General features: G+C 43.5%; 1 protein-coding gene across 1 annotated transcript in view; it reads right to left on the reverse strand.

Moving 5' to 3' along the window:
* The window catches only part of LOC126473332 (protein Skeletor, isoforms D/E-like), a 337,232-nt gene that overhangs the window by 191,207 nt on the left and 131,854 nt on the right, over positions 1-14,171 (reverse strand). Inside the window, exon 6 of the mRNA XM_050100317.1 lies at positions 13,498-13,757. Within this exon, the coding sequence (XP_049956274.1) occupies positions 13,498-13,757 (260 nt within the window). The remainder of the gene's footprint in view (positions 1-13,497; positions 13,758-14,171) is intronic.

A 14,171-nucleotide genomic window follows, 5' to 3' on the forward strand; every position in this document is an offset into this window, starting at 1 on the left:
GCGGAACAAACACAGGTAGCAGTTACTTCTGTAAAATATCTGGGAGTATGCGTGCGGGACGATATGAAGTGGAATGATCATATAAAATTAATTGTTGGTAAGACGGGTAGCAGGTTGAGATTCATTGGGAGAGTTCTTAGAAAATGTAGTCCATCAACAAAGGAGGTGGCTTACAAAATATTCGTTCGACCTATACTTGAGTATTGCTCATCAGTGTGGGATCCGTACCAGATCGGGTTGACGGAGGAGATGGAGAAGATCCAAAGAAGAGCGGTGCGTTTCGTCACAGGGTTATTTGGTAAGCGTGATAGCGTTACGGAGATGTTTAGCAAGTGGCAGACTCTGCAAGAGAGGCGCTCTGCATCGCGGTGTAGCGTGCTATCCAGGTTTCGAGAGGGTGCATTTCGGGATGAGGTATCGAATATATTGCTTCCCCCTACTTATACCTCCCGAGGATGTAAAGTTAGAGAGATTCGAGCGCGCACGGAGGCTTTCCGGCAGTCGTTCTTGCCGCGAACCATACGCGACTGGCACAGGAAAGGGAGGTAATGACAGTGGCGCGTAAAGTGCCCTCCGCCACACACCGTTGGGTGGCTTGCGGAGTATAAATGTAGATGTAGATGTAGACGAAGGCAAAGGTCCCGAGTTCGAGTCTCGGTCCGGCACACAGAATCAGTCTGGCAGGAAGTTTCATACGAGAGAGGTGTTGAATGTACTGGGTTATAAAACCAAAAGTTCAAGGTTGGGCGACCTAGACGCGTTACAGAAGAGATGGCGAGCCCGGGGACACGTGAACACTTCGAAACGCAACTTTTGTCTAATAAATAATTGGACCGATGGCCCTAACCGGCTATACTAAGGCAATCCTAGGAGACGTCTCCGAAGGGGCTTGTTAGTGGGGCTGGGGTGAGGAGGCCGTTAGTTCTGCGAGAAGGAGGCGCGTCCGCGTTGCCGGCGGACGGCGCGCGCCCGCTGCCCCGTGTACGACAGTTCGTCGGCGTCGGCGTCTGCGCGCCTCTGAGCCTCGGCCGCTTCTTCGGCCTCCTGCTGCTCGTAATACTGCGAGCTCTGCTGGCGCGAGTGGCTGCCGCCTCTCCTCTGCTGCCTCTGGCGCTGCTGCTGCTGCTGCTCGTGTTGCTCCCGCAACTCATCCGGCGTTAGAGACACCGAGGGGACGATCTGCACCGACGTCGACTCCGCGGCGGAGTCCCTGAACCGAAAGGCGCCGCGCGACGGCTTGTACGTGGTGGCGCGCAGCTGCTCCTGGTACAGCTGGGCAGAGCCAGCGGCCGAGGACGCGCCCTGCTCGCTGTCGTAATGGCGGGGGGCGGGGCCCGAGGCAAGATGGTGCTGTTGTTGTTGTTGTTGTTGTTGGTTGTAGAAGGTGTTAGTCTGGTGGCCCTGGTCGAAACCGTGGGAGGCGCTACGGTCAACGACGCCGCTGAGCGTGTGGGGCGCAAGCTGTTGCTGATCGTACTGTTGAAGAATTTGGGATATTTCGGGAGATCTCGGTCTTTTCTGTAACAGACAGAAAAAGACAAAACAGATAAAGTAGGGTGCAGGTGTGTGTCCCTTTCGTTATTATACTAAAAGCTTTTCATAAAAATTGCAGAAAGAAAGAAAAAAAGAGAGAAAAATAGAGAATGGCAGAAATTATGCGAGTGGTTAGAAAATGAAGCAAGCGTAATAGGATGAAGCTGGGTATTAGGAGGGGCATGCGTTACTTTGTCAGCGAGCGTCGTCTGTGAGGCAACGCCTCAATGTTGCTGAATATTAAATTGCAGTCGTGAGTCTGCTATGAAAGAAAGTATATACGTTTAGGTACAGTAGCGCCAAGCTAGGTAAACAGAGAGTACAATGCACTTGTTACGTGCGAAAATTTGGCTCGGAGAGAATTTTTGCGCTTGTCAGACAACATTGTTTTGGGGTACCAGGGCCACCATAGCTTTCTATTCATTAAAGATTTGTAATTAGTTTAGTTAGATGGGAAGTAGTAGTGACTTCCAATTTTTGCGTATCTCATGATGATGAGTATTTCGTGAAACTGTGATGATAAAAAGGAAGGCTATTGTTTCTTAACTATCTGTAGTGCAATAATCCTGAAGAGAGAAACTGTGTGTGTTAGGTGAAGTGAGGTCACCACCATTCGGGTTAATATATGACGAATGAACATATGGATTTCTTATGGCCCAGACGAATTTAGTTTCGTAGTCAATAATTTGCAGAACGCTTTGTAATTATGGTGGAAATGTTCAGATAATTTCTATTTTGGTGAGACCAATGACCTCGTTCTGGTATTTGAAGCGCACGAATTTTAGTAAAGTATATATATAGTGACTAATTTCATTTATCTTCCGGGTTGAAAACAGCTGTAAATTTCACAGAGGTTCTGCCCTTTGTTATAGGTGGCAAAGAGACGATATTGATAAAAATTATTTGTTCAGTATTTGGTGGATGCCAGCCTGAACCATTAGGTGATTTTGGAGTGTTACTCATCTAACTTCAGTTGTCTGCTCTACCATCCACAGAATTTTCTCTTTCTCATACAGGCACAAGAGTACAATTGTATCATGTGAGAGTGTTTGTTGCGGCGGGAGGGGATGTCCACAGGATTACAACTGCATCACCTGCGCGCACGCGCGTGTGTGTGTGTGCGCGTCGGTGCGTAGATAGTGCGATGAAGAAAAACGCACCACAGAAAGAGGAAAATAGAATCCTGGTCCACCCAACAGTACTTTCACCTGCTCACACGAAGTAATGCTGTAAATTTTCTGGGTTGTACCCAGTGTGTGATCAGGTACTTAATGCATTCATTGGATGGGTAGTGTACGACTTGGCCAGAAAGACACGTTTGTCAGTCAGTTATCGTTTCTTCCAGGATTGGTGCGCTGTCATGGTTCATAGGATAATGGAATGTGGGAGAGAACGTAAAGGTTTGTGTCAAAAAATGTGCAAATCTAAATTACTGAGTGGAAGGAATATAAATTCACAGCTCGCAAATAACAGTCGGCCGCTTATATAGATAATGAGGCCAGAAACCGCAGAGTTTGTCATTTTTGTGCTAGTGGGCCTATGTTCACCCCCTGAGAGGCCATAAATTCCACACATGGAAGCCAGAACAGAGATGCTTTTCCTCCTGGTGAAATTTGACAGTAGGTTGGCTATAGTTCTTCCACTTTCGGACACAGGGATTAAATGTTACGAAATAGTCCATAAAATAATGGAACATTCGCCGGTCTGTGTTTGAATGTCTGTCCCCGAGACGACAGCAAGTTCTGGAATAGGGTGCTAGAACGTTACAGTTTTGGCAGCAAAATTTAGAGTCTAATTTGGCAGGGGACGGTTTGAGGTAACTAAATTACTTGAAGTGAGGAAACTATAACAATGTGTGTGCCTCAGATGATTCATGTGTAAACTCCTTTCAGTGTCCTATTTCTTCAACTTTCTGCTAGGTTGTAAGAGCGTAGAGAGCCCACAACAGTGGTGAGAAACTTCCGATCCAGTGTACAAATTTAGGAATTTTCTGAACAAGTCAGGACCAGAGCTGCTTGGGTATGTATACTTGCCTCGTGGGAAATAGCAAGGTGGGTGGCCTGTAATTAGCTACACGGGGACCTGCGCCACCGTGTGCTAGAAGAGGGGAGCCATTACAAACTGAAGTTATAATGTGTCCGGATACTATGACTGCAGAGAAAATCCGAGTTTGAGCCGCATCTCGACACGCAGTTTCAATCCATAGTAAAGTTTTATCGACTGTTATTTTACTCAGCTTGCCACTCCAAAGCACTGATATTTGTCGCTACGAATACGCTGTCAAATAGAAGACATAGTGGTATCTCAACGTTTTGGGAACCGTTCATTCTGCAGCTTGTAGAAAAATGGCGACAAAATTCTATAATTTTGTATTTTTTAACAGCTTTGTATACCGTTTACTTTTTCTATCTTCTCCAACAAGCAGGTGTCTCTGTGCTCTCTAGAAGCAAAGATACAGATGAGGGAATGTGAGTGGTTACTGTCTGATCCATTTAATTCAGAGTAGCCCATCTCTGTGGACTACTCTAAACTGACATTCGGGAGGAATTAAATGGAGTCTGAAACAAACAGTATTATTGTATAACTAACATTGGAGAAAAAGTGAACATCTGCGTTCTGTAATGCGCTATAAAATGTGTGTAAAAGGAGGTTTGTCATTACAGTAAGTTTAGCTTTCGTCCAGTTTCATTCATCAATAATCACTTGAAGAATGACTGCGAATGTACAAGCCGTATGTAATCCAAGTGGAACTTCACTGTCTGTATAGGAACGTTATGTATGAAGGGCAGTCAAATGACAACGGGAAAAATGGAGAAAAATAAGTAAACTGTTTATTACGTCAAAAGTAATCGCCATAATTGGTAATATATTTATCTCACTAATGGCCAATGCGTTCGTGGAAAATATTTGTGGCTGCCTACGGAACCACGATTATACCCAGGCGTCCACCTCTACGTCCGAAGCAAATCAATGGCCACAAAGGTCTTTCTTCAGGGCTCCTAAAATTTGGAAATCGCACGGGAAGACAGCGGAACTTCTGCAGCGTAGCAGAAACAAGCTTGGCAACACGTGGCCGGGCATTTTGCTTGCACATTGTTTTAACTACGCTGCAGGAGTTCCGCTGTCTTCCCGTGCGATTTCCAAGTTTTTAGAGCACTGAAGAAAAGACATTCGTAGCCAACGATTTGCATCGGACAACGTGGTTCCATAGACAGTAGCAATCATTTTGCATGAAGGCAACGACCGTCTTGTCTCATAGTGGAGTAAATGTATTAACAGTTATGACGTTTACTTTCGACGTAATAGACAGTTTACTTGCATCTTTCCATCTGTCCCTTTTTATTCTGATTGCCCCTTACAGAAGACTAAAGGGTATTCCTGCAAACCTGTTTTAGAAATTTCTTAGTCACATTACATGCTTTTTCCAGTTCTGATTTTTCATTTCTGAGAACCCCTCCCATATTTGTTATACAAGTGTTTTATACACCTGTCATGTGCTAACTGCAATCCCACAGAATCCTCTTCATATCCCAACCCACAGACATTCACTTACGGTGCATGAATTATTTTAGTTGTGACTCATGAATCGTATAGTCAAAGGCAACCTTTCCTGAAATGTACGTTTGTAACAATCGAGTTTTTGTGAAACGCAAGGTCTCCTAAAATCAGCCAAACTACACGATGTGTCCCACCGATATTTGAGCAAGACGCTCTCCATTCTGCACTCAGACGTTGATCACGGATTTGCGGATCTGCGTTAAAGTGCAGGAAAATTAACAACACATGAGGAGGCGACGACTGATGAATCTACATAGAAACTGTCACTACCAGTTAGAGTAAAGCTTCATACCTCCAGATACCTAAGAACGTAAGCTATATTACATTTTATCGTAATATAAAGCTTAGGATATCTTGAAATGTCGCGATTGTACGTTCTAAATTACTGTGTGTGAAGATCAGCAGCCCCTCTGCCAACCGCAGCCCAAGTTACAATGACCAGAGTATTTGACTGCTAAACGATGATGCCTTAAAGCTCCTGATTCACATAGCTTGAGCTAATGCCTTGGCTTGCATCTAAATTCTGTCCAGAGACTCCAATAGAATGAGGTAGTATGACACTATTGGTAGAGATCCACCAGTTGGATAGTTCCGTTACATCTGCCTGGCCTGCTCTCTAGTTTTCGAGTGTAGATGGTTACGACAAGGTAACAGTTTTCAACCTCTTCTGTTTATGCTTTCCATAGTCATCCATGCCAACAAAAACACAACACTGTGCAGGTATTCATCAGTCGACCATGTGATAGAGACGTACACTTGACACTTTAGAGCATATCGGATGAAGGCAACAGCAAACTTACTCGCCCAAAGCGGTAGTACTGGATTCTCGAACTGTTCACAATAGCCACTTACTGAATGTGAGACGTGCACGATGCGGTAGTATGGAGAGTTGGCATATTAAATGTTGGTATATTAAATGCCAATTTTTTTCTTGTAGCAGTTCTTGTGCGAACTTTTCTGTTGATCTTTGTTGTGATGTGAAGGGGAAGTTCGAGGCTGAAAGTCTAGAGGTTCAGGGGTGCCAACTTTCTTAACTGCAATATATGCACCAAGAGTCGCACAAATGTCTCTCAGTGGAAATGTGACCACATTGGCATCGGTTAGCATCTTTTATGTTTCTAACATTACATTTTATTTCAGTGGCTTACTATCTTCATCACGTCCGCTATAGGAGAGAGTTATTTGAAATAGCCTGCTGCTTAACATCGATTTTAGTTAACAAAACATTTGTTTGTTTATGTTATTTAATTTAAAAATAATTTATATTTAGTACGTTTTCCACTCATTTACTTTGATTTTATGCAGAGCTTTAGTGCAATCATTAACACTCATTTACTTTGATTTTATGCAGAGCTTTAGCGCAATCATTAAAATAGCTGTGGCGTCACTCATCTGTTTTTGAGCAGTATTCTGTGTCGTTAAAGATCTAATCACATTGATAAAAACCTGTATGAAGAAAATAAGGCTGCGTTAACACTTAAAGAAGAGGGTTCATCTGTAGAGAGTCAGAAGGAGATGGAAACGATGTTTGTTAAATGTAAGACCCCGGCCTATTATGCGGCGTGCTAACCGTCGATAGGAATGGAACTGCAGTATTAATAGAGGTTTGTTGCTAATGACATTTCAGTCAATTTGGAGTGTGAGTAGTAAGCACGTCCAAGACCGCAGCTCGCGGCGCCTGACTAAATCAGTACTCTATTATTTATGCAGAGAAATCAAGTTTTCAAACCTGTTGTACATCTAGAAATAAGAAGTACGTTCAAAAAATTGGCGGATAGTGATGAAAAATGTGGAAATGACTGTACAGGTAATGAATGCTGTCAGTAAGTGTTTCCTTCACGATGTATCGAAGAAATGTGATGCAAATAGCTGTGTATTGTGACCCTGATAGTTGTCAACTCTATTTCGTATGGAACTGGTAGCCGGGCGTGGTAGCCGAGCGGTTCTAGGCGCTTCAGTCTGGAACCGCGAGACCGCTACGGTCGCAGGTTCGAATCCTGCGTCGGCATGGATATGATTTGAGCCATTTGGAACTGGTAGTATTAGGTCTAATCTACTATGATGGTAGATCTGTCACATGCGTCAATGAAATTTCCAGCAGTTGTCATCTGTACTGACCTACGCTTGTCAGTCAATATGTTGTGCCATAAAACTTTCTGAATTATGGCGTTAACACTGTTCTAAGTAATCTCTTTCTATCAGACTCGAAATAACAGATTTTGTGACAGCATATATCGCACTTGGTAAATGTCGCCTGTCGTCCTGTTTGTCGGCAGTAGATCTAAACCAATTACGATGTTAATTGTTCCATAAAGTTTCGAGAAAACTAGAGAATGTCTATAGATTGCTGCCTCGATGTTTCGGTTCATAGTCTTCTGATCATCATCAGGTGCGTATTGATGAAAGTTCACTGCGTTCCTGGGGCATTTGCTGTGTACTCACAGTTCTTATGACAGTTGTATTTCCAACCATTTCTTATGGCCCTGGTCTCTTATTCACTACATAACACAAACCACTCAATGATAAAAACGTAATCTAATGGTTAGTATCACTGATTAGTGACACGGAGGTAGTTCCAGATTTTCCTGTCGTGGAAAAAACTGGAACGGTGTCCACTTGAAAGACTTCGGTTACTCGCAACAACACTTTTCAATTGAGCGTGAAAGTGTGCCACGTATTTGTCTCCCGTTCTCGCACCAAAGTAGCATAGTCAGTCAGGCGGCATTAAGGTGCGTTCCACCTTTGCGACTTTCCGTGCGCACTAGGCGCATGGAACTGTTGCAGGAAGACGCAAGGAGACGCATGCACCGGTGCAAAGTCGCGCATGCGTCTGAGTTATGAGCACGGGCGCGCAGGTGTCTCCCCGTACCAAACAGGAAGATACCTGCCCCTACGTTCGTGTGGGTCATGCACAGTCGTACGGCGACTAGCCACAAGGCGCACAGGTGTAAACGCATCTTTACTCTACCTGGCTCAGGCAAATATCGCTGAGTAGTCTCGCGTGGTGCGTCCTTCGACCTGAATTACCCAATACGAACCTATGCTGCTTGAAATCGAATGGAGACAACGTGTTTTGAAGAGAAAAGCCCTATAGGGCCGCCTCTCGCGTGGTAATGACTTTCTGATTGCACTTTTGCGGACGGCAGATGCAGGTCTGCAATTTTAACTACCTTTCTGAGGCCGCTGCATGCTTTTGATGTAATCGTGCATTTCGTGTGTATCTTGCGCTTTGGCAGATTGTGTTACTTTTGAATCAGGCAGGTACAGGATATATTCTAGCGACGGTTGTTTGATAAAATTACGACGAAAACTTCCTTTTCTTTGGGATAAATTCGGTTCCAAGTGGTATAATCAAATCCGTGAAAGATAATGGTAAAGAAACTACCTTTCTGTCTCTCTCTGTCTATCTATCCGTCTCGCTCTCTCCCTCAATGCCAACTTTTTGTGAAATTTTTGATTATATGATGTGCAGATGTTTTGCTGATTTTTGCGTGGTGTTCCAGACGCATTGTAAGCACCCACATAGGGTTCTCTTTCGTGTTTACAGTACTTTTGAGCATTAGAATCTCTTTCTACCACAGTTTGGCTTTCGTCTTTTCGTTACTGTAAATGGTTTCCTTCTCCGACCTGCAACCATGGAACTTTATATATTTGCACTAGTATACGGTTTCCTTATAGTATCTGCTCCCCTTTTTATTATTTCTTCACAGTACGAAATACACTCCTTTTACTTTACAGTTGACTGTTACGTTGTCTTTCATTTACAGCTATCATATAAGTTGCCGAGTCGGAGCTTGCTGATGTATGCTGTTCGAAACAGCATCACCAGATCAGTCTCTTCAATACTTTTTTTTTTAATGTTGTTAGGAGCTGAAACTTATCTAGGTGCTTAATTTCATATTACACAGATGTAAAATACATTATCTAGCTCTAATTTTGTGTATAAGGTGGAACCTAATATGCAGACAGGCATTAAAGCAACAGCTTTACTTTGTAAATCTTATGAAAATGCGTGTTTCGGGAACTTTTAAACGAAATTCTCCGTTGTGCTTGCGAAAGCACTATCATTGTTGTTAGAGTTTACGAGTCAGATTGCGTTATCAGGGAACAATGCTTAGATTTTGCCCAATTTGAAAGTAAAACTTTCTATAAACATTTAGTAACATTTTGCAAGAGGAAGGTAGACTTCCACACTTCATGGGCATGTGCAAGCACGCAATTTTGACAACCGACGCTATGCAGATTTTGCGGCATCGAAGGAATTTCCCACGACGCACTCGGAGTGTCGCTCACAGCTACGTTGGAACAAGAGCTTTAAATCTCCCGCCGGTGCGAAGCTGGGCGATATCGCTCTTCCATCGTTCGCTGTTCTCCCCTCATGGGGGGCGCCACACATACAAACCACCAGAGGACGCGAAACTGAAGTGACATAATTGCCCGCGCCTCTGACTGGCTGGCTCACCTATTTGTGGAGCCGCAGTTCAGATCCAGTGCATTATACACTCATTCACATGAGTACACAAGTTTGCACCGAGGAGATTACATCAACATAACACGACGCTACTACACATTTCTAATATTCAGAGACTTATACAGGTTGAAAATTTGCTTAAACAGACAAACTGTGGGAGGTTGCTCGTGAAACCAAAACATACAGTTTTCTCTAATTTTGTAACTACCTGTGAGCATTTTTTTAATCAAGTAAAGGGGGTAATCGCTCTTAGCACTCATGCAATTGCACGTAACTTGGGGACGAATTAGAAGAATGTAAGAAACTTCCTTCATGAACGAATGTTTATCCTTTTCACTTACAGCGTTTGCACAGCCTGGAACCAGACGGTTATTCATTCAGAGCACAGATTTCGCAGTGGTATCTGGAACAGTGTCAAATGCATCCTTCATGTCTGTCCTGTGTGCTGTTTACAGATGAAGCAACGTTAGGGCGTGATGGGGTCTTCAACATCCACATTTCCCATGGCTTGAGTGTGGTTAGTCCACGTGCCACATTTACCCACGCTCATCGATTGTGGTTCTACGTGACTGTGTGGGAAGATGTTGTTGGTGACTGTTTAATTGGGCCATATCTCCTACCCTAGCCATTAAATGACAAGTATTATTGCAATGTCCTCATCAGAACATTGTCAGAGCTGCTGGATGACGTGCCACTGGCTACAAGACAGCGGAAGTGGTTCCAGCAAGACGGGGCGCCAACACATTTCCTGTGCCATGGCCTATTCGATTCCCTGATGTCACCCCTCCAGACTTTTCTGCGTGACGAGAGATGTGCAGCCTTGTTTGCAAAGCCCCTGTTGATTCCGTTGTAGCGCCAATAGGAATTACGAACATTCCTGCTGTCTTTAACCCACCTGTGTATCCTCCGTTTAAAAATCAATAGAGGCATTTTTGAACCTCTATTGCAACTGAAGTAATTGTGTTGTATTAATATTGTTGTCTCTAGGCAATGAAAAATAAAAACTTGTTTATGTTACGTTTAGTCTTCGCAGGAACACACATTAGAAAAAGTGTTTTCATTGGCCCATGCAATCTCCCAGAGTTTATTAATTTATTTATTTTTCGCCCAGAGAAAACTCCCTCTACCGGTTGAAAATACCGTCACAAGAAAATATAACGTGGGAAAAATATTTGTTTCAGTGTCCCGTGCAACCTCCGACAGTTTGTTGGTTTAAATAATTTTCATCTTTTATAAGCGTATTAGCGTTCAATACCATTTGTTACAGTCAAAAACTTCACTCTCTTTGTTTGTAAGTCAGCACCATGGGAGAACCTACCGCATTGAGAGTTATGTGTAACTCAAGTGTACATAGCCTAAATAAACTTATAAATGTCTTATATTTTTGTCGATAGCTGACTATTTTTATCGGCCACCTCCACTAACGACACAGCGGATATCAGATATTCTATTAGTCCTCTGAGTTCACAACAGGCACCTTGCAAACATGAAAGTAAAAGCAATAATTTTATTTTGAACGCCGCGCGGAGTGGCCACGCGGTTTGAGGTGTCCTGTCACGGGCTGCGCAGCCACTGCCGGCGGAGGTTCGAGTCCTCCCTCTGGCATGGGTGTGTGTATTGTTCTTAGCATCAGTTAGTTTAACTTAGCTTAAGTAGTGTGTAAGTCTAGGGACCGATGACCTATGCAGTTTGATCCTTAGGAATTCACACACACATTTGAACATTATCTTGAACTCTTCCATTGGTCCGTGTTTGCATACAGATTATGGATCTGCCTTTATGCAAAACAATTTTGTTACTTATTTATTTATTCCCAAACTAGTTTTAGCAACAAATATCACAATTATCAGTGGGTTCTTTGATTCTGAAACATGCAGAAATAACATACTTATAAAACATTGTAAAACATTATTACATGTGTTTTGCTTGGTTTCGAAAATTGTTGTTTGTGAACAATTTCATAATACGGCACAGCATCGTCTTACGATTGTTGCCACTGTTTCCGGCATATTTCCTGCGTTTTTTTGTTGCCGTTTTTCTCGGCATACATCATGTCAGCTGCAGCTGTATGAGTGGCTGTTAGTAAACAAATACAAAAACGTGAACTAATGTATGTCAGCATTATACAATTGGGATTGCAGTAGTGTTATGGATACGCTTTTAGAGTTCTAGGTTCTTACATAGTTTGTCAGGAACTCACGTTCGTTTGACTGCTTGCATCTACTTTTACACACAGGAAAAACATAACTTTCGCGCCTTGTTCGTAATCCAAAACATTACACCATCTTGCTGTTCGCGTGTGTCGCGATAAATTCATCGCATATTGCAAAAAAGTTATGAAAATTGTAGCTGGCGTTCTGACGACTTCTGTTCCTTATTTATGTCTCTCTGTGTGTTGGGGGAGTGGTTTTATGTGTGTGTGTGTTCTGTATGCTGTGTCACTTCTCTAGAGCGGTAGAGCGCTCTAAAGAGTGACAGCACACATTCCACTTTCACAGAACATCTAATGAACAAAACCACAACCCCACTATTGTAGAAAGTGATCTACACAGTCTGAAACGCAGCAGCAATTTATGCCGCAAACTAACAATAGAAGAGAAATTATTACAAACAAAAGACTGTACTAAAGGGAAAAACGTAAAAAACGAAAACACACTTTATAACAACGTACTCTTTACCGCTCTAAGAGAACTGGCTGGACACAGGAAACACACTCACTGTCTGCACACACACACGCACGCACACACACACACACACACACATACACAAAACCGCTCCCTCAACACGCACGCAGAAGTAAGGAACAGAAGTCATCACAACTTCCGCTAAAATTTTCATAAGCTTATCGCAATATGCGATACATTTAACGCGATACAGGCGAACAGCAAGATGGCGTAATGTTTTGGATTACGAACAAGGCGCAAAAGTTATGTTTTTCTGTGTATAATAGTAGTTGCAAGCCGTCCAACGAACGTGAGTACATGACAATCTAAGTAACAACCTAGTACGCTCCAAAACTGTATCCATAGCAATACCGCAATCCCAATTGCATAACAGTGACATACATAAGTTCATTTTTTGTATTTGTTTGCTAGCAGCCACTCATACAGTTGCAGATGACGTGATGTATGCCGAGAAAGTGGAAAAAAAACAACACAGAAAATACCCCGAAAACAGCGGCAACAATCGTAAAACGATGCTGCGACGTATATTGAATAAGGTATTACGAAATTATTTGCAGGAAACAATATTTGGAACCAGGCAAAACACATGTAATAATGTTTTACAATGTTTCATAAGTATGCTGTTTCTACACGTTTTAGAATCAAAGAACGCACTGATGATGACGAAATTGTCGCTGAAACTAGTTTGAGAGTAAATAAATAAATAACAAAATTGTTTTGCATCAAGGCGGACCGATTCATTTATTTATTCGTACGGCTCACATGCAGTTTAAAATTGCAGGTGAATAACTATAGCAATACTATATATAACAGGAATACGAAAATATGAAACTACATATAAAACTAACTAAATGTCAATATCTAGGTTCCTAATCCATATAAGGGCCAAGTCATCAGCTTTCATGAGGTCGTTCCTACTCCCCTGATATAAACGCAAGGGGCGTTCATCTCTAATGTGTTTGATTGTCTGATTCGGAGCCCCACAGTCACAAACCGGAGACTCTGTAGCACCCCATTTGTAAGGAGAGTCTCCGCACCGTCCAATACAGGAATCCCATATTGTCGATGAAAGTAAAAGGACAAAAGCGACAAGAGCAAAAATAAAAGCGGAACAGTCTGAAAAAGTCGTCTTAATAGGGTTGGTGAGCAGAACGACGCTTGCAGCCGTCGAGGCCGGGCGGCCGAAACGGAATCCCACGCCCACAGTAGAGCAGAGCAGAGCAAGCAGCGAGAAGCGCAGCCGGTGCCTACCTGGGCGGAGACGCCGAGCATCTTGAGCGAGGGCGGCACGTTCATGTTGGCGGGGACGCGCACGTGGCCGAAGTCGACGGCGAACGCCTCGCACCAGACGCCGAAGTGGCCGATCTCGTGCACGGTGAGGTCGGCGGGCAGCGTCAGCACCAGCGTCTTGTGGTCGTAGCGCCGCAGCGGCTCCTCGCGGCCGTTCTCGTCCGGCACGCGCGTCCCCTGCGAGCTGGGCTTGTTGCCGCGGCCCACCCAGAACTTGGCGTCTGGGAGAGAAGAGAGTGCGGTCACAGTACAAGGCCAACAAAATTCACTTTAAAACACTGAAAGTACGAGGTGCATTCAAGTTCTAAGGCCTCCGATTTTTTTTCTCCGGACTGGAAAGAGATAGAAACATGCGCATTGTTTTAAAATGAGGCGGCGTTCATTGTCAATGCGTCCCAGAGATGGCAGCACCGTACTGCAGATGGAATTTCACAGCCAGCGGCGAGAATGAGAACTGTTTTAAATGCTTAAAATGACGACTTTTCCTTTCCTTGAACAGCGTGCAATCATTCGTTTTCTGAATTTACGTGGTGTGAAACCAATTGAAATTCATCGACAGTTGAAGGAGACATGTGGTGATGGAGTTATGGATGTGTCGAAAGCGCGTTCGTGGGTGCGACAGTTTAATGAAGGCA

This window comes from Schistocerca serialis, chromosome 4, assembly GCF_023864345.2.
Source record: "Schistocerca serialis cubense isolate TAMUIC-IGC-003099 chromosome 4, iqSchSeri2.2, whole genome shotgun sequence".
Taxonomy (NCBI): domain Eukaryota; kingdom Metazoa; phylum Arthropoda; class Insecta; order Orthoptera; family Acrididae; genus Schistocerca; species Schistocerca serialis.